This window comes from Lithobates pipiens, unplaced genomic scaffold, assembly GCF_037356315.1.
Source record: "Lithobates pipiens isolate NorthernLeopardFrog02 unplaced genomic scaffold, aLitPip1_a1.2 Scaffold_30, whole genome shotgun sequence".
NCBI lineage: Eukaryota > Metazoa > Chordata > Amphibia > Anura > Ranidae > Lithobates > Lithobates pipiens.
Genome location: NW_027507791.1, coordinates 63,998,813 through 64,023,104, shown reverse-complemented (window position 1 = coordinate 64,023,104; position 24,292 = coordinate 63,998,813). Strand labels below are relative to the sequence as shown.

Here is a 24,292-nt window from a genome sequence, read left to right as displayed (position 1 = left end):
GAACTATATATTATTATTACACACACACAGCAGCCCTTTTCATACTAAGACTGTAGCATTTTATTACTTTGCTCATCAGTAATATGGTGGTTCTGCATTCATACACGGTACGACCCTTACACTTTATAGAAGTGCCCAGGTCACTGTGCAAGGCCAAGTGTACAGTCTGTAGAATATGCAGGAGTTTGAAAAGTAAGCATCTGCCCAGCAGTAGTGTATTTAGGTTTTGTGCTGCCCTAGGCCTGACTAACTGTGCGCAACCCGCCCCCACCCCCCCCAGTTTAATGTGCCCCAACCCTTCCTGGCAATGGATTCACTTAATTTGCATAGATTTCCTCTCACTTCCTGATTGGCTATGGGGCAGGAAGTGAAGGGAAATCTCTACAATGGGACAGGGATGGTAAAAAATAAACTGAGAGGGGCTATAACCCTCCCTTATTCTATCCAAAATGAGAAAAAAAAAAAAAGTGTTGCCTATAGTTCTACTTCAAGCACAAATTTCGGAAAATTTGATGGAAACATAGCACAGTGAGGACGGTTTGTGGTCCAGGATGATAGGGCAGTCAAAATGAGAAGCGGTGCCCCTACAGCTGCGGAATGCCGACCGCTGCACTTTATGGGGGCACTAGACCAATTTGCCTCTCAGCCTAGTTCGCCCCATAAGACTGGCGCTACATTAACAGTGTAGCACAAGCCAGAGGAGACTCTTTCCGTGCTGCCCTAGGCCTGGGCCTTGTTGGCCTAGGCCAGGATATAGAGTTGCTGCCCAGTTCTGCACAAGTCAAGCAATGTGCAGCATTCAGGCTAGCTTTCTTTTACAGCTCCTCATCAGGACACCTTGGGTGGTGAGTAGCACAAAAGTTATTTTACACTTTAATCATTATAGGTGGATAAGAATATATTGAAAATACCATTCATCAAATAAGTATTTCATGCAACCAAATGTTTAAGATTAATGCTTTTTGGACGAATTGAGCACTAATCAAGTTGAGGGGCTAACTGGAACCCCCATGTAACAAAAGACTTAATATACAGTACTTCTGATCACAAATAAGTAAATGGGGTTGTTTTCTTTGACTGCCTCAATAAACACTGTCCAGGTCTTAAAATGTACATAAAAGGCAACAACTTTCTTTTCCTTTTGGATAGAATGGGAAACTGTTAAACTTTGTCAAGTTTTACTACAGTCTATGTCCCTGCTGTGGAGATTCCGTTATTTGTCCTGTGATCACTGTCTGAAGACACCCTACATTTCAGAGCGGTCATGAAAATAAGAAGCGAGGAGGAACATGAAATGCTCTGTTGACAATTGCCCAAAATGGGAACAGAGTACACTTTGAGAAGATTTAAGCTGGCCATACAGTTTTTTTTGTTCAGCCAACTGGCATTTATTCAAAAAATATGTATGCTTTCTAAATCTCATCAACTGCCACGTGAATCTCTCTTCAATCAGCCATAAGATAACTAATCATCAAGGGGGGAGCTTTGACATAAAGGGGGTTATTTAGGAAAGGCAAATCCACTTTGCGCTACAAGTGGAAGAACTGATATGAGGGGAAGCTCTGCTGATTTTATCATCCAATCATGTGCCAAGCTAAAATGCTGTGTTTTTATTTTCCTTGCATGTCTCCCTCAGATCTACAGCGACTTTACTTCCAAGTGCACTTGTAGTGCAAAGTGGATTTGCCTTTCGTAAATAACCCCCATAGTCCTGTTTCTCCTCTAACTTGTCTCAACACTGAGTAAAAGGCAACATGGTAAATCAGCAATGGGGCAAAAATCAGCTGCAGGGAGCCCACACGCACCGCTAGTGACTAGTCCTTTACCCTCTGCCTTCATCAGACACAGATTCAGGCACAGATTCCACAGTTCAGGTGATTTAATATTTATAAAATCTATAACGGTCTGGAATTTAGCGTCAAAGCAACCATTGTGTAATAACCCAGTGGCCCATCATTAAAGTAGACCTATAGGCAAAACTTTTCTTTTGCTTTTTGGGTAGAGCAAGAGAGGACCCCCCAGATCATCACACTTTGGGTCACTCTATTGGAATATGTCCCCTCTATTACTTTTCTGGGGAAAACCCAAAATGTGGGATTCTCCATTTACTTTCAATGTGAATGGTAAAACAGGACTAACAGGAGGGTGAATCTCCCTAATCAATAAAATCTGACAAGCGTTCTAATCTCTTCACTCTATCCAAAATTAAAGAAAAAGTTTGCCTTTAGTTATACTTTAAACTACAGGAAAGGTTAGGCTGCATTCATAGCTTAGCGTTTTCAGCTCGTAAAACGATAGAGAAAAAAAAAAAAATGCCTGAAAAACACCTAACAAGCAAACACCCCATTCATTCAATGGTAACTGTTCACATCTGAGCGTGTTGTCACCTGAAGCAAAACGTCTGAAGCTCAAAAAGTACATGAGCTTCTTTTTGGGCAGATTACAGGCTTTTTTTCTGTTTACTTTGGTGAACTTTGGACCTGTACAAGAACGCTGCAAAATTGCGGCAAAAATCACAGCAAAAAACGTGCGACTTTCTGCCTGAAAACAATCGCTCAGGTGTGAATGCAGCTTTAGATCCCATAAACACTACTCGATTTTAAGCATATTTTTGTCTTCAGATTTACCAAAATCATGTAGCGCAAGGACCTGCCTGATTGCATACAAATTGAAATTCTAAAGCCTCGTACACACGATCGAAATGTTGGCCAACAGAGCGCCAGACTTTTGTCTGAAGGGCGTATGCTGTGAATTTGTCTTGCACACGAATGTAGTGATGTACTATGTGGAATTTCTTGAGCGCCACCCTTTGGCACCTTCTGCTAACATTGTATTTGGTGAACATTGATTCTGAGCAAGCGTGTTTGTACTTTCAACTTTTGTGTGACGGAATTGTGTACACGATAGGAAAATCTGACAACAGACCGTTGTCCGCTGAAAATTTACTAGCCTACCAGCCAACATTTGTTGGCCGAACGTTGGATAACAATTGTTTGATGGAGTATACCAATGGACGGATTTTAGGCCAACAGTCTGTTATCACACAATTCCCTGCCGAAAATCCGATCGTGTGTACGAGGCTTTAAGGTTTGGCCTCATATTAATAAAAAAGCAGCAATTTCCACTTACGGATTCCAGTGTTCTTTAGAAATCCTGTAGAGGCTTGCAAACATGATGGGAAGGATCACATTAGAATTCTCCTCTATTAAACTCATTATGTATTCATTGTTCCAATAGTATAACGCCCGCTCTGCCACCTATTATAAAAGAATAAATAAAAAAAAATCAGGAGGATAAAAGCATTTCTATCATCATGCGACTGTATTGAGATCTATAAAATAAAAATCCAAACTGATAGTTAAAAACACTAAACCTGTACATTGCACCAATTTTGCAAGGTGTTGTATACTTCACACTGCTCTTCTCCATACACACGGAGATAGATTATATACTCCAATTTGCTTCTCTGTATAATTGGTGGTGTACATTGTATAATCTGCACTGCTTGGCTTTATAAACAATGCTGTATATGACAGACTCTTGATCAGATGAAAACTCCAAACTGCATTATGATCCCAATTCTACTCCACTGCCCTATAATGTCTATTATATACTCCTGCCACTGCATTGGTTTAGAAAAATAATTCTTTACAGTTTTATGTACTGGTAAGTTATCCAAGGCATATTCTCTGACCTTCTGATTGCAATGCATATTATATGCCGGTTGCATCTTGCTGTACTGCAATATGCATTCTCTTTTGTTCTTGAAAGAGAGCATACTTGCTACACAGGTGATCCCCATCTAAAGCAAAGTAGCTTCCATGACAGTATATAAAGTACAGCATAGGCTATAAAGTCAGTGTACAGTATACGAGTAGTGTATACAGCCAGTGTAAAGCACCATTACAATAAATGTATGCACGTACCAAAGGTAATGGGTGTTACCACAACACATAAATGAAACCTAAATTCATATTCTTAGATTTTTAATTAATGAATATAACTGCCTACAGACGTTCATCTTCCAAAACTCAATGAAAGTTCAGCACAAGATAGGCACAACTCAAGTGCTCAACAATTCGGAGGGAGTTACAACTAACAAACATTAGACTCGTAGTGCAGCTGATAGTAAAGCCTATGCATGGTACAAGATTTGAATGTTTTCTCATCCAAAAGTTTAACTGAAACTTTAAGCTTTGAGTAGAGTGAGGAATGATTAAAATGCTTCTAACGAGTACTGTTTTTTTACATCGACCCCAACCTTCTCACTCTACTGGACTCTTGCTCGTATCACTAGCCTGGAAGTTAATTGGTGCAAATTAATATTACACTATCAGCTGACAAATATCAACTGTTACAGAGGTTCTTTCCCTTTCATTGATTACCTAGCAGAGAATTTCACTAGTCACCCAGACTCAATTTATAAAGTAAATTATCCCCCAATGTTAGTTAATCTTTCAAACTTAATTACCAAGTGGTCAACGCTCCCAATATCTTGGATAGGTAAAATAACGGCTATCAAGATTACTCTGCTCCAAAAATTCTCTACTAATTTCGGTAATTTTTGTGATCTACAATGCAAGGTTACCCAGTTTATCTGGGGATCTTTTCAGCCTCACCTCTCGAGGTCGATTCTTTTGCATTCTCAAAAGGCCAGGGAACAAGGCATTCTGGATTGCTCCAAATATTACCAGGCAGCACAATTGGCAGCTCTGCTCAAATACCACGCCACCGAGGTAGTCCTCTTTTGTGTTGGACTTGAGGTTTCGGACACCGAACCATACTCTATAGATAACTTGCTCTGGATCAACCCATGCAAGCGAAGCCTCTCTCTCTCAAGCCCCTGGCACTCTTTACATATCTGGGACACAGTAAACCGCAAGGCTAACCTTATCTCGCCTCATTGGCCCCAACCATCTCTTATTCAGAATTCAACCTTATACCCAGCAGTAACAGCACCAAAACATGCTCCACCATTGGACGTAACATGACTGATCTAACCGCACAGTCTCGTGGTATCTAAGGGTGTCCAAGTCCTTTCTTTCTGTCTGTACAAGCCCAATATAAACGCCCCCAACTCAGATTTTTAAACATCTCAAAATAAAACATTACTAAACTACTACATACTCGTCTGATATGGACCTTGGTGTGACGTCCATGTATGAATGACCATGAAAACTACATCTGACCCACACACAATACTCTATACTCGGCACAACATTGCTAAATACCGCACAACACCCCCCCCCCCCCCCCCAGTAGTCCACTTGTGGACCACTGATCTGGACCTTGGTCTTCCACTCAAAGATTATTCGGACACATGGCAAACCACCCATAAGGCTATGGTGGACCATACAGTCATCAGCTCTTTTTGATTCCTCTAACCTTAAAGTGTTTAAAATGTTGTTAACTGCCATCACCTGCTGTATCCTCTTTCCTACACCAATGTTGACCCCCTGGAGAGGGGCTAGTGTTTTGAGCTGAACTGTCAACAGTGCAGACATTTGTTTCTCTTCCTGTGTGGACAACTATTACCTCATTACCTGTTGAAAAGCTTGCGATTGCCTTTATATCAGCTAATAAAAGGTTTTAATTTAAAATCCTTGTAAGGACGTTCCACATACAAATTTATTTGAGCGGTAATGGTGGGAACAGTTTACCAAATATTTAATTCTTGTTTTCTATGAGCAGACTTCTTAATTGAAATTATTAATATGTATATGGCTCCCTCTAGGGATATATCTGGAACACTGTTTGCTGTTACGTTTACCAGAAATTGAAAGTTACCACTCAGAAAAATTAAGGCTTTTCTTTCCGTCAACAGCCTGTTAAAGCCCAACTCTAAGGCCGCGTACACACGGGCGGACTGTTCGCCCAACCTTGTTCGGCAAACAGTTTCATCAAACAGTCCGCTCAAAATTTGCATGAGCGGACTTGCCCACACACGAGCGGACTGTTTGACGAACAAGGTTGGGCAAACAGTTCGCTCAACTTTTGAAATGAACGGACTCGCCCACGTAAGGCGGAGGCAAATCCGCCCATTTCGAGCGCGTGTACAGGTAGGCGGGGCCCGCGAAGGAGACGTCGCGGGCTCCGCCGCCTGGAATGGGCTTAAAGGGGAACCCCAACGCCGAAAAAAATCGGCGTGGGGGTTCCCCCCAAGTCCACACCAGACCCTTGTCCGAGCACGCTACCCGGCCGGCCAGGAAAGGGGGGCGAGCGAGCGCGCCCCCCCTCCTGAGCCGTACCAGGCCGCGTGCCCTCAACATGGGGGGTGCCTTGGGGAAGGGGGGCCGCGCGGCCCCCCCCACCCCAAAGCACCTTGTCCCCATGTTGATGAGGACAAGGGCCTCTTCCCGACAACCCTGGCCGTTGGTTGTCGGGGTCTGCGGGCGGGGGGCTTATCGGAATCCGGGAGCCCCCTTTAAGAAGGGGGCCCCGGATACCGGCCTCCCACCCTATGTGAATGAGTATGGGGTACAATGTACCCCTACCCATTCACCTGTGAACTAAAGTACAATAAAAAACACAACACAGAGAAAAAATATTTTATTGCACAGCTCCGGGGGTCTTCGGGGGTCTTCTCGCCGGACTCCTCCGCTATGTGTGTGTAGCTCTTTTGCTAGCGGAGGAGTCCGGCTTTCTTCCTCCCCGCCGCCGGCCTCTTCTCCCGACTTCGGGGGTCTTGTCCCCCTCTTCGGTTCTTCTGCCGGGCCACCGCGCCTGGTCCGGTGGCCCGGTCTTCTGTCGCCGTCTTCCGTTCTTCTGTCGCCGCCTTCGGTTCTTCTGCCGGGCCACCGCGCCTTCTTGTAGCTCTTTTACAGGCGGTGGCCCGGTCTTCTGTCGCCGCTGTCGTCGCCGCCGCCGCCGCCTTCCGTTCTTGTTCTTCTTCTTGTTCTTCTTCTTCTCCTGGAGATGTTGACTCGACGAGCTCTCCGGCCGGAATGCCAGGGACACGCTCCGCTGCCACTTATATAGTGACAATGGGGCGGTGTCACATGGTATATGTCACATGGGTTGGTCACATGGTGACCCCGCCCCCTTACGATGTCATAGTCCCCATGTGACATCAACCCATGTGACATATACCATGTGACACCGCCCCATTGTCACTATATAAGTGGCAGCGGAGCGTGTCCCTGGCATTCCGGCCGGAGAGCTCGTCGAGTCAACATCTCCAGGAGAAGAAGAAGAACAAGAAGAAGAACAAGAACGGAAGGCGGCGGCGGCGGCGACGACAGCGGCGACAGAAGACCGGGCCACCGCCTGTAAAAGAGCTACAAGAAGGCGCGGTGGCCCGGCAGAAGAACCGAAGGCGGCGACAGAAGAACGGAAGACGGCGACAGAAGACCGGGCCACCGGACCAGGCGCGGTGGCCCGGCAGAAGAACCGAAGAGGGGGACAAGACCCCCGAAGTCGGGAGAAGAGGCCGGCGGCGGGGAGGAAGAAAGCCGGACTCCTCCGCTAGCAAAAGAGCTACACACACATAGCGGAGGAGTCCGGCGAGAAGACCCCCGAAGACCCCCGGAGCTGTGCAATAAAATATTTTTTCTCTGTGTTGTGTTTTTTATTGTACTTTAGTTCACAGGTGAATGGGTAGGGGTACATTGTACCCCATACTCATTCACATAGGGTGGGAGGCCGGTATCCGGGGCCCCCTTCTTAAAGGGGGCTCCCGGATTCCGATAAGCCCCCCGCCCGCAGACCCCGACAACCAACGGCCAGGGTTGTCGGGAAGAGGCCCTTGTCCTCATCAACATGGGGACAAGGTGCTTTGGGGTGGGGGGGCCGCGCGGCCCCCCCTTCCCCAAGGCACCCCCCATGTTGAGGGCACGCGGCCTGGTACGGCTCAGGAGGGGGGGCGCGCTCGCTCGCCCCCCTTTCCTGGCCGGCCGGGTAGCGTGCTCGGACAAGGGTCTGGTGTGGACTTGGGGGGAACCCCCACGCCGATTTTTTTCGGCGTTGGGGTTCCCCTTTAAGCCCATTCCAGGCGGCGGAGCCCGCGACGTCTTCTTCGCGGGCCCCGCCTACCTGTACACGCGCTCGAAATGGGCGGACTTTCCGAGCGGGAACAGTCCGCTCATTTCGAAAGTACAGCGGACAAGCCCACACACGGGCGGACTGTTCGCTCAAACACAGTTTCAGCGGACAGTTTTTCGGAATTTCCGAAAGACTTTGTCCGTCCAACTGTCCGCTGAAACTGTCCGCTGAAAGCCCACACACGAGCGGACTGTCCGCCCAAACACTGTTCAGCGGACAAGGTTGGGCGAACAGTCCGCCCGTGTGTACGCGGCCTAAGAAACAAATTTAAATAGCACATTGTGCATTAGTTAGATTACTCCTCAGTCTATTTCAAAAGCCTCTTCCCTAAGCTACCCTGCAGGGTAATTGATCAGACACACAGTTTCCTCTGAGTAAAGCTAATATTCCTGCCCTGGGGAACAGACATTTTCCTGTTTGTTTTCAAGGGAGCAGCAAAGGGGACCGATGGCCCAGAAGATTTCTCCTGCCACTGGAGCCTATGGGAAAACACCCAGCCATTGAAGTGCTGCCTCCACCAATAGAAAGTTTACACAGACCGTGATGTGGACACCAGAAGGACTGAAGTAAAAAGAAGAGGGAATGATTATCATGTGACCATGGCTATTTCCTGATGCAGAGAGAGACTTTTTAAAATTTCAGTTTAATGAATAGTTAACCAGGAGTATGAAGACACTAATGACAAATAAGCAGGTGTCTAATAAGCAAGATGAAAAAGTAAAATAAGCTTCAGGTGTCACCCTCTTGTCTAAGGCTCGGTTCACACAGGGGCGACTTCGCCGCCTGACAAGTCGCGCTCCGTTCTGTACTATGGAACCGTTCTAATAGGAGCGACTCAAGTCGCTCCGACTTAGAAAAAAGGTTCCTGTACTACTTTGGGGCGACTTCAGGCGACTTGCATTGACTTCTATGCAGAAGTCGTTTTGCAAGTCGCCGGTGATCGTGTGCAGGTCGCGGCGCTGCAAGTCGTGCCGCCCCTGTGTGAACCGAGCCTCACATGAATCACAAGGCTAGCTAAACACTAAAGCCTCATACACACCATTAGATTTTCTGCAGATGTTTGTCCTCAGATTTACCAAAACCATATAATGAGGTCAAACCTTAAGCGTTTCAATTTGTATGCAATCAGGCAGGCCCTTGCACTAAATGGTTTTGGTAAATCTGAAGACAAAAATCTAACAGTATGTACAGGAGGCTTACAGTGCTACACTGATCCAACAAGTATGTTAAAGTCTCCCTGACATGACTGGTTGCATGCTTACTATGGATCAATCACCTGAAAAATACTACAGCCAAAGACAGCTGGGGACTAGCATTTTCATGAGATGGCAGTATTTTTTGGGTGGTCCTCAGGACCACCCAAAAAAATACTGGGTAGCCCCCCCCCCTTGCTACCAAAACAGCCCCCTTTTCTTCCAAAATAGCCCTGCTCTGTCAAGGCATGGACCTCGGAAGGCATGCCGTGGGTATCTGGCACCAGTCAGTAACAGATCCTTTAAAGTGGTAGTAAACTCATAACTGCTCAAATCTGCTGACAGGCAGGCTATTTATAATAGAAGAGAAGACTAGAAGGTCTCTATCATACATGTCCCTCCTGCCTGTCAGCATGTAATGTGATCTGAGTCACACATGCGCAGCTCAGACCACATTAATGGCCCGCTCTGCTCGCTGTGACTTCCGTGCAGATGCGAGTGATGTCACATCGCCTTGGCCAATCAAGCTCCCGGATATGTGAAACCCAGAACGAAGAGCGTGTGAAGATGGAAGAGTCGGGGACCGGGGAGAGCCCTGACATTACTTTGCTGGAGGGCTCGGTTTGTAGGCAAGTCTGTCATAATGTGCTAGTATGCAGTGCATATACTGGCACATTATGGCTTAAATCTACAGGGGGGCACATCATTCTATATTGTAAAATACTTTACTACCGCTTTAAGTCCTGTATGTTGCAAGGTGGGGCCTCCATAAATCACTTATTTTTCCAACATATCCCATAGATGCTCAATTAGATTGAGATATGAAAAATGTGGAGGCCAGGTAAACATCTCAAACCATTCTTAAACCATTTTTGCGGTGTGGCAGCTTGCATTACCTTGGTGAAAGAGGCCACTGCCATTAGGAAATACCATCTCCATTAAAGTGGTTGTAAACCCTTACAAACCACTTTGACCTACAGGTAAGCCTAGATTAAGGCTTACCTGTAGGTCCAAGAAATATCTCCTAAACCTATACGGTTTAGGAGATATTTGCCCGAAAACAGGCACTGCTGTCTACGGCGCATGCGCCGTAGACAGCGGAGCGCAGGCGCACTGAGCGTGGCATTCTCAACGACGGAGCTGCCGCGCGTGGCGGCTCCTGTGCGCATGCGCGGGAGTGACGTCATCGCGGCTTCGCCGAATGACAGCGGAGGAGCTGCGAGACCCCACCAAGAAGATGGATGCGGCGGACTACAAGGGACAGCGGCGACTTCGCTGGCTCCTGTGTCAGGTAAGTGACACATAATGGACTACTATGCGATGCATAGTAGTCCATTATGCTTTGCCTTTGCAGGGAATGAAAGAGGAAGTAAACTCATCAGGGTTTACTTCCTCTTTAAGGAGGTGTACTTGGTCACCAACAATTTTCAGGAAGGCAGTACGTCAAGTTACATTACCTATTGGCAGGACCAAACTTTTCCCAGCAAAACCTTGCCCAAAGCATCATATGCTGCCTCTGCCAGTTTGCCTACTACCCATATTGCATCCTGGTGCCATCTGTTACCCAGGAAAGCGACACATCGCACCCAGCCAGTCATATGATGTAAAAGAAAACACAATTTATCATACCAGGCCATCTTCCATTGCTCTGTATTTAAGCTCTGATGCTCATGGGCCCATTGTAGGTGCTCTTGGATGTGGACATGGGTCAGCATGGTCACCCTGACTGGTCTGTGGCTACGCTGTCCCAATACACAACAAACTGCAATGCCCATTTCTTCAGCTTTCAAAATATCAACTTTAGAGACAACATGTTTACTTGCTGCTTAGTATAGCCCAGACTTTCAGATGCCATTGTAACAAGATGTTCAGAATTATTCATATAACCGGTCAGTGGTCATAAAACGTACAGCTGATTGGTGTATGTCACTCAGTACAGATTTAGTTTAAGATGCAGTTATGGCTCCTATACAGAGTATATAGAGCATAGGTTGTGGAAAAATCGCCATCACAATGAGGCCTTGAGGTGCTACATGATAGCCAGGCATGTCAACCCTCATTTCCTGCAATCTATTCTTCCTGCACAGTCATGGCCACAGCCATAGAAGTATGGAGACAGATGTGAGCAGAGTGATTTTAGATACAAATTAAAATAATTCCTTGATTAATAGAAGGGTCAAGTAACCCTCAGCCTCTAACTGAATTTGTTCATCACCTTACTGGTGACTTAACAGTATCCAACGCAAAGCGCGTTTGAAAAAAAATAATAAAATGCATATATAAAGCCTAGTACACACACTACCCTTTCTTGATGTAGTACAGGACCCAGATGTTTGCATGTACAAATGAAACAAAAACCTTTACAGAATGATAGTAGAAAAGCTCACCTGGAAATGAGGGCTGGAGACGCACTTGGAAATCTGTTTAAACAAAGGCTCCTGGATTTTAACAAACTGTGATGGTTCAATGACATCCAAGATCTCTTCAAGCTCCCCAAGAAACATAACCTAAAAATAAATAAATATAAACCCCACAATCTTAAAATGTTATAATTACAGTTAAATGCAACAGAGTCATTTAAAAAATATATACGTAGTAGTGTAGTAATATAGTAGCCACAGCAAAAAGGCCCCAACTTATGTAGCCAGTTACGTTAAACTTTCTCTCATGCTGGCTCATTTTTCTTGTTTTAATGCACTGCCAGCCTGGTGTTTTTTTTAAAACCAGCATTAAAGCTGCACAAGTACTGTGTGCCGTTTTGGCCGCCTGCATCCTAGCAACAGTCGGTTGATAAAAACGTGGCTGGCTTCCGCACAGCTTACTGGGACCATTTTGCACAGGTGCGCATCATTCAATTCACCTCCAATGAACTGCCAGGGTATTAAGAAGATGGTCATAGGGGGTGCTACACTGTTCTCTACACAAGTGGCCTCCAAACTGCGGTTTAGGGGCCAGATGTGGCCTTTTGCGGTTCTATTCTTCTTGCCGACACCAATGATGGGGCACTATCACTCCCATTGACACCAACGAGGCACTATTGCCCACACTAATACCAATGATGGGCACTATACCTCCTCCTACTGACCAATGGCGCTATGGAATTTCTTTACTCCTATTGACCACCAATGGGATACCAGACATTTTCTATCCCCACTGGCAACAAGCTGACCCCCTTAAAGTCTGAAGGGCAGCCCTTTGTTTAGAAAGTTTTGAGACCCATACAAAAGCCATACTTTATACAATTTTCCTTTAGAGTTACCAAAGCCAAAGATGACCTAAACACTTAATTTGTTTGCACCCAGGAAGGCCTACAAGACTACATAGTTGAAGGTAAATCTAAATAAAATAGAATGAGAGAATAGTATAATGTATGGCCAGCTTTACTCTACATCACAGAGGAAACCTAAGCACAGCTGTAGTAGGAAGAGAACCCAAAGACATCAGGTGGCTGAACCAGCTTAAAAAAAAAAAGTATATAAAAAAAAAAAAAAAAAATGCAGAGAGAGAGTTGCTGCTCCAAGGCAAGGGGTGCGTCTGTCCAACCTGTAGGCTTTGGATCATTAGTTTCCTACATCACTTAGAGGAAGGAAACTGCACACCTGCTACTGTCATTGCAAAGGGATCAACTATCTCAGACTTTTATTTTATATTATGGAGGGGGAAATGTGTACTGGGAACACCCCAGGTGAGAGGAGAGAGTATGGAGCTCTCTAATAAAATCTCAATGAAGCCAGCAGGTGGCGTACCAAACAGATCACCTATAGCTGAATTATTATTTTTGGTAGAACTGACCTTTTAAAGCAGCCATGTCCAGAGATCATTTTTTAGGATATTTTAAATTGAATTTAAATGAGTAATAAATATAGGAGCATCATAGCTGATCTCCTTTGGAAATTGCCTGTGTTAAGCTGAGACTCTGGTTTCAAAACACCATGTTAAAGTGGTATTAAAGGGGTTGTATAGGTAAATGTTTTTTCACCTTAATGCATTCTATGCATTAAGGTGAAAAAACATCTGACACTGCCTCCATCCCGAGCCCCCCTCGTTTTACTTACCTCAACCCTCGAAAAATCCCGTGCTTGTTCCCGCCGTTCTTCTTCACCACTCAGCATGGCCGGTGATTGGCTGGAGTGGATGGATGGAAAGCAGTGCAGCAATTGGCTCGCGCTGCTGTCAATCACATCCACTGACGCGGAGCACCGGAGGGCGGGGCCGTGTGATACAGCAAGCGGCTATAGCCGCCGGCTGTATCACGGGAGCGTGCCCACGGGTGCTTCTCATCAGGCGAGGGAGCTCGCATGAACGTGAGAAGTACCTGCGGGAGGAAGCCGAGACCGCCGCCGAGGGCACCCAGAAGAGCAGGTTTGGGGCCACTCTGTGCAAAACGAGCTGCACAGTGGAGGCAAGTATAACATGTTTGTTATTTCAAAAAAAAAAAAAATTTACTTTACAATCCCTTTAAGCCCAAAACTAAAAATGTAATATATTGTATCTTACCAATCATTAGATGCATTGGTTGCATTAGATCGTTTTTGGCTTTTCCCTTGGTGATCTGGCCAGTAACACACATCCTGCTACTACCGTGCCCACACTCTGAATGAACGAGCACAGGGGCCCCATTTGACAGTATTGTTACTCTGGGGGGAGGGGTGTGTTAGATTCACCAGCAGATTTAGATACATTACCGAATTGCAGTTACAGCTGTTTTTTTCTTTTGAGGTAAAGGTTTTATATAACTGAATAAAATCTGATCATTGTAGGCACGTCTGTCAATGATAAATGGTTTGTCTCAATCCTTTAACAGCTACATCTGTATAACAGCTTGTTCTGTTGAAAAACAGACTTATTCCAGATCACCAGGTGAAAGAAAGGCTAACAAAAACAAAATGAATGCAGCCATCGCATCTAAGAATTGCTAAGCTGAAATATAATAAATGTTTGCTTTTAGGACTAATACTGCTTTAATGACCTGAAACAGGGTAAGTCGATCAGAAAAGCCAGAAGTCAAAAGTCCTTAAAGTGGAACTTCATTCTCTCAATCAATATTGTCTATTTTTAATCCTTATTAGGAAAGTATACCATATTTACTTGGAGTCTTCAGGAGTTGAGGAGGGGTTTCTTCAGCTAAGCACACCCTCCTGTAGAGCATGTCTGAGCTAAGAGCAGAGTGATGCAAGAAAGTAAAAGCTAAATGAATCATTTGCCCTTACTCAACATGGCCACTGCCAGAAATGCTAGGAGGAGGTTTTCAAAATTCTCAGTAAAAGAGCATGCAGACATGGATGGATGGGGAGAGTTTGCATTGAATATTAAAAATGAATGAAAAAGCATTTTTGGTTGGTGGTGCTCAGATTACACACTGTTTTTGCACGATCACACAGGATATCACTTTTGATTTGAGAGAAATGCCTTAGGTGCCCATTTACATCTCCACCTTGCATCTCACACACGCACACATTAAATTATTAATGTGAATGGGCTGTCTAATACACCAGAAAAGACAGGTGCACCATTTTAAGCAACACAGTCCACCACAACACACAGTTCTGTTTTACAGTGCATTGTAGTGCAATTCAAGAATAAATGGCACAGCAGCGCACCAACGCGGTGCTACAATGTTTCCAGAAAGAAATTGCACAAATCTGTCTTCAATGTTCTAGCTCAGGGGTAGGCAACCTTTTGAGTGCAGTGTGCCGAAAAATGTTTTCAAAGAAATTGAGCGTGCTGATTTTATAACAAAAAAAAATGTAAACTTCACGCTCTCAAACATGAAAGGGATTTTTTTTTTTTAAATAAAGTAAATGCTGTAAACTACTTTTGAAGTGAGAAATTAACATCCTGCACTCTCCCGCCTCAGATCACTCCCCCCCCCCCCCCCCCCCAATTTGTCTACCCCACCACTGTAACCCCCCTGCTCATCTGCCCACCACTGTAACCCCCCTGCTCATCTGCCCACCACTGTAACCCCCTTGCACATCTGCCCACCACTGTAAACCCCTACACATCTGCCCACCACTGTAACCCCCTACACATCTGCCCACCACTGTAACCCCCTACACATCTGCCCACCACTGTAACCCCCTACACATCTGCCCACCACTGTAACCCCCTACACATCTGCCCACCACTGTAACCCCCTACACATCTGCCCACCACTGTAACCCCCTACACATCTGCCCACCACTGTAACCCCCTACACATCTGCCCACCACTGTAACCCCCTACACATCTGCCCCTCTGTAAGCCCCTACACATCTGCCCACCACTGTAACCCCCTACACATCTGCCCACCACTGTAACCCCCTACACATCTGCCCACCACTGTAACCCCCTACACATCTGCCCACCACTGTAACCCCCTACACATCTGCCCACCACTGTAACCCCCTACACATCTGCCCCTCTGTAAGCCCCCTGCTCATCTCTTCAACCACTAATTCCCTGCACATCTGCCTCACCGCTGTACCTTCCTGTTCCACCTCTGAACCCCTTCTGCTCATTTTTCCCACCGCTGCACCCTCTTCTCACCCATGATATGTGTGATATGCAGAGTGGTGAAAGGAAGCAGAGATGAGACACATCTACCTGTCCTGGCACACTCATCCTACTGATCCACTTCTCGCATCCAGCCCATGTGCTTGTATGTAATGTATGTGATGTCACATACAAGCATATAGAATGGATGCGCAATGATGAGCTCAGGTTAGGGGCATTTTCTGAATGCAGTGGGCCTGTGTGCAGGATCATAATTTGGGCCCCCCACAGCTGAGAAAAAGCTTTTGGGTATGATTTTCATTGCGCTGAATACCGGCTGTGGCTTAAAGGGACACAGAGTGCAGGGGTTCAGTAGTAAGGCTGGGTTCACACTGCTGCGGGGGGAGATCCGGATGTGATTCGCACCGCACTGCAGTGCAAATCACATCCGATCTCCGTAGCGATGCGAGTTCAGCCATAGATTGTATGGCTGAATTCGCATCGCTCCCGCAGCAAACTCGCACGGGACCCTTTTTTGGTCCGCAACAGAATCGGATCGCATGGGTGTTCACACCATGCGATCCGATTCCTGTGCGAGTCTGCAGATCGCACTGCGATATGCGGACGGATCTGGGGGTGTCATTAACATTTCATTGACACTCCCAGCCGTTTGCATAGGACAGTGTGAACTGCCGGCGGGAGTCATGCGATGCGGGAAAACGCAGCGGATTCGCGGCGTTCCCGCATCGCTGTGGTGTGAACCCAGCCTCAGTGATGCAAAGGTTCAGAAATAATTTCAACAAAGTTCCCAGACGCTAATTTCAACAAAGTTCCCAGACCCGATTGTGGTTTTCTCAATCACAGTGAAAACCCTTCTTTCCGAGATTGGTAGTGGCAACCAAGCAAGTAATTTTCCTCCAGATGGTGGATGGGGCTAGCAGGACTGCGATTGGCTTTAGCAGTGGTCAATGACAGTCCTCCTCCTGGAAACCACGTTTCCCATCTTTTACAATGTGTAACACAGTGCCTCCCCCCTCAGTGCAGGTGCCGCGTGGAGAATTGTGAAATTGGAATGCATTAGTGCCTCACTGACACTTCCCTGCGCAGCTCTGCTGAAAAAAAGGCTTTGTGTGCCGCTTGTGGCACCAGTGCTGGGGGTTGCCTACCCCCTAGCTTCTCCTAACAAAGTAACAATTGTGAGACAATACTGAAATAAACGTGACAATTTTTCATTATAACAATTCCTGAAGTAAAAAAATAATCTTTAACCACTTAAGGACCAGAAGATTTTCTCCCCTTAATGACCAGGCATTTTTTGCGATACAGCATTGTGTCACATTAACTGGCAACTGCGCGGTCATGCAACACTGTAAACAAACAAAATTGATGTTCTTTTCCCCCCACAAATAGACCTTTCTTTTGGTGGTATTCAATAAGCGCTGCGCTAAAAAAAAATTTTGCGCTTTAAAAAAAAATTTAAAAAATAAAAGCGACAATTTTGAAAAATAAATAATTTTTTTTTTTACTTTTTGCTATAACAAATATACAAAAAAACAAAAACAAATGTCTTCATCAGTTTAGGCCTATATGTATTCTAATTATTTTTGTTTAAAAAAAAATAGCAATACGTGTATATTGAGTGGTTTGTCTACAAGTTATACGTCTACAAAATAAGAGATTTATGTCTTTTTTTTTAACTAGCGATCAGTGACTTTTAGCAGGACTGCGGCTTTGGGGCGGACAGATCTGACACCTAAAATTTTTGGGAACCAGTGACAGTATTATAGTGATCAGTGCTAAAAAGATGCACTGTTATTGTACTAATGACACTGGAAGGGAATTGGGTTAAAGTCAGGCCTGATAAAGGGGTTAAATGTGTTTACTAACTGTATGGAGGAATGTGCGACTCGGGAAACACAGATCCGTCTTCCTGCATAGCAGAAAGACAGGATCTGTATGATCTCCTCTGTCAGAATGGACATTTGCCTTGTTTACACAGGCAGATCCCTGTTCTGTTACTACTGGGAACGATTGAGGGTTGCCAGTGGACATAGAGTCCGCCCCACCCTCTGCCCAGTGGGCGCGCACGTGCCCACAAATCGATGTGTATGAGCCGACGTACAGTGACAGAGATTCACGGGAAGCAGCCACATTGTCGCAGTACAACTGTGGCAGCTGGTCCTTAAGTAGTTAAAGATATTATGACAATCAGTTTGACAAACGCCTAAAAATGTATTACCTCTTTTTGACTACACGTTTTTGGCCAAAATTTCATCAGTCCTCTAATAACCTAAAAAGGCAAGAAAAAAAAAAACAAAAAAAACATTTAAAGCAAAAACTATTTTTTTTTTTTAGTTGTATTGAAATCCTTTTCCCTCCATGTTCACCAAGGGACACAAAATCACTTATACAAATGGGTATATTTCCACCTACAAATACAGTACAGGAATCTGTGGGTGCTGTGTCTTTCAGTGAACGTAGAGCAAGGTATTTACTGTAAAGCAAAAAAGTCAGCAATACTTACTGGTTCTGTGAGGGTGGGGTCTTTTTCAAGAAACTGTACTATACAGTATGCCAGCTACAAAAAAATAAAATAAAAAAAAATAAAAACTGTTTATGAATACGTTTTGATAGAAAAATTACAGGCAATAAGTGAAAGCAATCAGTCCACTAATAAAACAATTATATACCTCATGTGCATTCCTAGGGAAAAATAAATGTACAAAAAAAAAAAAAAGTACTGGTCAAATCTTGTTTCGGCTTTAAAAAAAAAAATACCGGGTGAACCTGCAAGTCCTTAGGTCTCCCTCCAGAAGGAGGACAATACTGCAGGGAAAGCAGTGAATTCATTGCGGCTTGTCACCCTCAGCAGCTATACAGAGTTGCAATGCTATGTATAGGTATGTCATGGGTTAAACTCCCTGCCAATCAGCATCTAACAAAAGAAGGTGCCCTGCATCAAAAGTGATGTCACAGGGGCAAAGAACAGGACCTTGTGCCAGAAATATCTGTAAAGGGACAGCTGCTTTGTCCCCTGCGGCATGCTGGCAGGAAACGGGCCTTTTTTTTTTATTATCTAGGCTGTGGCTGCTTTTTTTTTTTGCAAATAACTTTTTATTCGTTTGAAACAATGCAATACACCTCATGCGTTTCATCATCACATAGACTCAGCAAGAAAGTGAGTGAACAGAAGCTAGGAGCCCACACCCATCGACCTACAAAAAGAGGCCTCCTGGAGTAGGTACGGACCAGGCCAAGGAGGCTCCTCCGCGGTCATCAGGGCCTTCACTGGGGTTAGCTATACAAAGCCACCCATCGCTGTATCCAGTGAGAGAGCCCATAACAGAGACAGATATATTCTAATGTTACTAACTGCGCACTCTGATCGTTAGCTGTGGCTGCTTTTTAAAGAAATCTAAGTCCTGTTTGATGGCCATGAAATAGATTTCTTACTGGACATTTATTTGGGCCCTACCACATGCATTCTAGTGTGAATGTGCCCCAACGGGTTCTTTAGCTGATATCAATATATTATTTTTTGCATTACTGGGGAAACTTAAGCTGGCCATACACAGTTCAAATTTCATCCATTTCCTGCTGTATCAGACAAAATTTGAGCTGTGGGTGGCCCCAACAGCAATTTTCCACCCGTGGAGAAACGTTAGCTGAACAGTGACTGCACAAAATCAGATGCAATCACTGTTTAGGTTTTCAAACAGCCGCAGGTGTGGCAGCTACTTTTGATAAGCTGGCAGCATGTGTAGCATGGATGGAGAGATCTATTTGATTTAGCTTATTTAGTTAGTTGTGGGCTGAATGAGAGAAATCTATACATGTATGGCTAGCCTAAATCCATGTGTGGCTACTGTGGTTGAACAAAAGTTTTTCTGCCAACTGACTACTGTTGAAGGACCCCGATGGTAATTTCTCACTCAATCTGTGCTGCAGGCTATAGACTGCAGTTTTGATCTGTTAATTCTGATGACAAAAGGATGTTTCCCTGCTGTCAGAACACAATAACGAAGCAGGGAGGGCTCCCGTATTTACATTGAGTGTGTGGATGGGGCAATTGGGACTTTTTTTTTTGTAACCTGCTGGGTGAATAAAAAAAAAAAAAAAAAAAAAAAAAAAAAAGACCTATTTATGGCCAGCTTTAGTCTAGGATAACATTTCCTTTGTAGGCAGTTAAAGTGGAGGGCCAGCTGAAAATGTTTTATTTTTAAAAGTCAGCAGCTACAAACACTAGCTGCTGACTTAAGGACACTTAACTATCCAGCGAGCCCGCGATGTCACCTCCCCCCCCCCCCCCCCCAAGCCGATCTGTCCATCGGATCGGCTGCCGGTGCCTCCATCTTAATGAAGGGAAACAGGCAGTGGAGCCTTGCAGCTTCACTGCCCGTTTCTTACTGGGCATACATAAGTCGTGCAGCACTTTGTGAATGGCCCTGTTGTTTTCTGGGACACACACGTCCCAGAAGGCAACGGGGCCGCTCGAAGAGGAGGAAGCGCCGCGGAATAGGAAGAGGCAGATTAAGAAGACTGCCTAGCAACAGCGGTTTCAGGTAAGTTTAGTAAGTTTTTCAGGGAAAATTTTTTTAGTTTTTTTTCAAATTTTTTTAAAGCATATTTTTTTTAGTGTGGCCCTCCGCTTTAAGCAAACAAGGGTATACTGGAACAGACAAGGAAGACAGTTAAAGCAGCATAATATATTCACAATTCCATAGAATAAAGAAATTTACCTGTGCGTGGAAAAGGGATAAGCTCCTGACCGTATGCAGGGGAATCAGCACTTTCACAAGGAACTGTTTATGCTCCGCTTTCAAAGGTAATGCAAAGCCATTTATAATACTAAAAGAAAAGAAACCATAATAAAACTTATATGTAATACACCAATAACAAAAAAAAGTGAGTGCTGGACTGTTCAGTCCAAAGAAGGGCTAAATAAGGATGTCAATTACAGCCCGATTCCAGGCAGGAAATATAAATGACCCGTATAGTGGGGCACCCTCACACTGCATGGGTTAAAAAGTTTGTGAAGCCTCATCTCTAAAGCTCTTTGTCTGGGGTCCACATTAGGTACAATGAAGGACCCATACTGCTAGTGAGAAAAAGGCAGTATTCAAGCCTTTCTGTTAAAGTTAAAGTGGAACTAAAGGCAGATACCTTTCCAACGATACCCTCTGGTGCCCGCATCTTCTCCTGTGTGCCGGTTTCTGGCCTTCTATGGCTGGCGCAGGTTCATGTCAGTTCTGCACATGTGCAGGAGCTCGTCATTCCAGGAACACAGGATCAGGCCAGCCAATGTAAGATGAGCTGTGCATGCTGTGATCAGGCAGGTAGGTGTAGTTTCTTTGCAGTAGAGACATTGCATGTTCCTTCTGCGATAAAAAGCCTGTCTGCTGTTCAATGAGTTACTTTACTTCCACTTTAACAAACCTTTGACCTTAGCAGTGCAGAGAGGGCCACAACAAAGATTTTTTTTGTTATCCTTAAGTTCAGCTTTAAAGGATAAGTTCACCTTTTCTTAACACGTTACATCCACATTCAGGGTGTACCAAATTACAAATAGAACGCCCCCTGCCTCTCCCTGATCCCCGTTGTGACAGTTAGCGGGGGTTCTCCCTCCCCGCTAGCTGTCAAAATTTTTTTTAAAAAGGTGGCCGAGCGTCCACCCGCATCACTGATTGACAGGGTTTTGGCCATAGAAAACAACAAGGTCTGGCAGCCTTTGCAGCTGTCGGCTTGTAGTTTTCAAAGCGCTACCAAGGCACTGTGGCACACCATGGTAATTCATTCGTGCTTCCTGTCAGATTGTATCTGCTTACCCACACGGGATGTACAGGCAAGCAGATACACTAGCCCTCCTGGAGACCTGTATGGCACTAGCAAAGCTGCTGATAGACCTAGAAGCCCATTTTAATTGTGGAATAGTAGAGGTTTCTCTGTGCCATTGGGCTCAGTTTATACAATTTTGGTCCCAATCATGCGAAAATTCATGGCACACACTTGGTGCCCATTGATGATGCTCTTGTGTATGGGCTTTAGGGTTACAGGAATTTTAAAAGGATAAGTTCACCTTTTTAAAAAAGAAATGCAATTTTTTTTTTTTTGCAAGTATAAAGAGGAGCCTGTAGAGCAGGGGTGTCCAAACTTTTTTCAAAGTGGGCCGGATTTGATGAAGTGAACATGCCTGAGGGCCGACCATTTTGCCTGACATTCTTTGAACCATTGAAAATTCGGTCTAAGTGTGTCCATCCGAGCGCCAATACACGGCCCAACATGAATTCTCTTGCCTTTGTCGCACTCGTTCCCAACACACAGACGAATGCTCTGCACTTTAGGGGGCACCATTAATTCTTAATGGTACCCCACACATTGGAAAATGTAGGGTGCTTTTGGTGCAGTGCAATAATAATAAAAAAAAGCTCGGGAACTTCTTTCCCAGCATTTTTGTGAGTAGGGAAGTCCATTGAAATTAATGGGCTGCCCTACACACAGTACACAGCCACACAGATGTTGCATTTACGGGCTTAAAACAGGTGGTGAGGAGGCAACATAATGCCTCTTTACCGCCATTCAAGTGCCTCTGAAAAGAGATCTGTGCATGGGTTGCTTTTCAGAGGAGCAGCAGTCCTGGCTAATATCACACACAAGCCCTACAAAAGCAGTTTTGATGGTATAAGAAGGGGGGGAGGGGGGTCCGGATTAAAAGTAACATACACACAGACACAAGCACACAAATGCAGGCACACAGACACAAGCACACAAATGCACGCACACATACAGACAGACACATATACACACACACACACACACACATGTGCACACACACATACACATATACACACACACACACACACACATACATACAGACACACACACACACACACATGTGCACACACACATACATACAGACACACACATGTGCACACACACATACATACAGACACACACATGTGCACACACACATACATACAGACACACACATGTGCACACACACATACATACAGACACACACATGTGCACACACACATACATACAGACACACACATGTGCACACACACATACATACAGACACACACATGTGCACACACACATACATACAGACACACACATGTGCACACACACATACATACAGACACACACATGTGCACACACACATACATACAGACACACACATGTGCACACACACATACATACAGACACACACATGTGCACACACACATACATACAGACACACACATGTGCACACACACATACATACAGACACACACATGTGCACACACACATACATACAGACACACACATGTGCACACACACATACATACAGACACACACATGTGCACACACACATACATACAGACACACACATGTGCACACACACATACATACAGACACATGTGCACACACACATACATACAGACACATGTGCACACACACATACATACAGACACATGTGCACACACACATACATACATACATACAGACACATGTGCACACACACATACATACATACATACAGACACATGTGCACACACACATACATACAGACAGACACATGTGCACACACACATACATACAGACAGACACATGTGCACAGACACATGTGCACATACACACACACACACACAAATACAGACACATGCATACACATACACAAATACAGACACATGCATACACATACATACACACACATGAATAAAGGCCTTTTTAACACTAATCTAGCTTGTAGTACAGTAGCTTTGCAGCTTCCTCATTCAGCCGGGTACTGCACTGTAGGGGGAAGCAGAGAGCACAGCACAATCCTCTGCACTTTACTTTCACTTTTGAAGCTCATGGAGCTTCTCACAGTGCCGGGGATCGGCTGATCTGACAGCCCTGATCCCGCAGCACAATAAATTGAGAAAGACCAGCGGGGCCGTTCAAAACCGGACCATGGGCCGCAATTGGCCCGCGGGCCGGACTTTGGACATGCCTGCTGTAGAGTATTGCACATGTGATCAGATCCAGCTTCTGCAGGCTCTCAGGATAGCTGTCTGTTGGAATATGTCCCAACCTAAAAACAGGTGTAACATGTTCCAAAAGAGAAGTTATTGTTTAAAGGGGGTCTCAATTACAGGCAAAAAATTGATAGATCAGGAGCATTTTTTTCCAAAAGTATGTATACCTTATTAAAGAGGAAGTAAACCATAATGGGTTTTCTTCCTCTTTCGTTCCCTGCAAAAGGTAAAGCATAATGGACGACTATGCATCACATAGTCGTCCATTATGTGTCACTTACCTGACACAGGAGCCAGCGAAGTCACCGCTGTCCCCTGTAGTCCGGCGCATCCATCTTCTCGGTGGGTCTCGCTGCTGCGCCGCTGTCATTCAGCGAAGCCACGATGAAGTCACTCCCGCGCCTGCGAGCCGCCTCTCGCGGCATATCGCCGTTGACCGCGGCTTGCTCAGTGCGCCGCTGTCTATGGCAGCGGTGCCCGTCTTTCGGCAAATATATTTCTTGGACCTACAGGTAAGCCTTAATCTAGGCTTACCTGTAGGTCAAAGTTGGTTGTAAGGGTTTACAACCACTTTAAGTTCCATAA

The 24,292-nt window shown here is 45.1% G+C and overlaps 1 protein-coding gene across 3 annotated transcripts in view; it reads right to left on the bottom strand.

The window, feature by feature from the left end:
• PPP2R5E (protein phosphatase 2 regulatory subunit B'epsilon) overlaps positions 1-24,292 on the bottom strand; it is a 203,081-nt gene that overhangs the window by 36,879 nt on the left and 141,910 nt on the right. For all 3 annotated transcript variants that reach the window (XM_077464362.1, XM_077464361.1, XM_077464360.1), the window contains exons 8-12: positions 20,447-20,555; positions 18,232-18,285; positions 17,947-17,997; positions 11,621-11,740; positions 3,130-3,257 (exon numbers count right to left, since the gene is read on the bottom strand). In XM_077464362.1, coding sequence (XP_077320488.1) covers positions 3,130-3,257; positions 11,621-11,740; positions 17,947-17,997; positions 18,232-18,285; positions 20,447-20,555 — 462 coding nt within the window. The remainder of the gene's footprint in view (positions 1-3,129; positions 3,258-11,620; positions 11,741-17,946; positions 17,998-18,231; positions 18,286-20,446; positions 20,556-24,292) is intronic.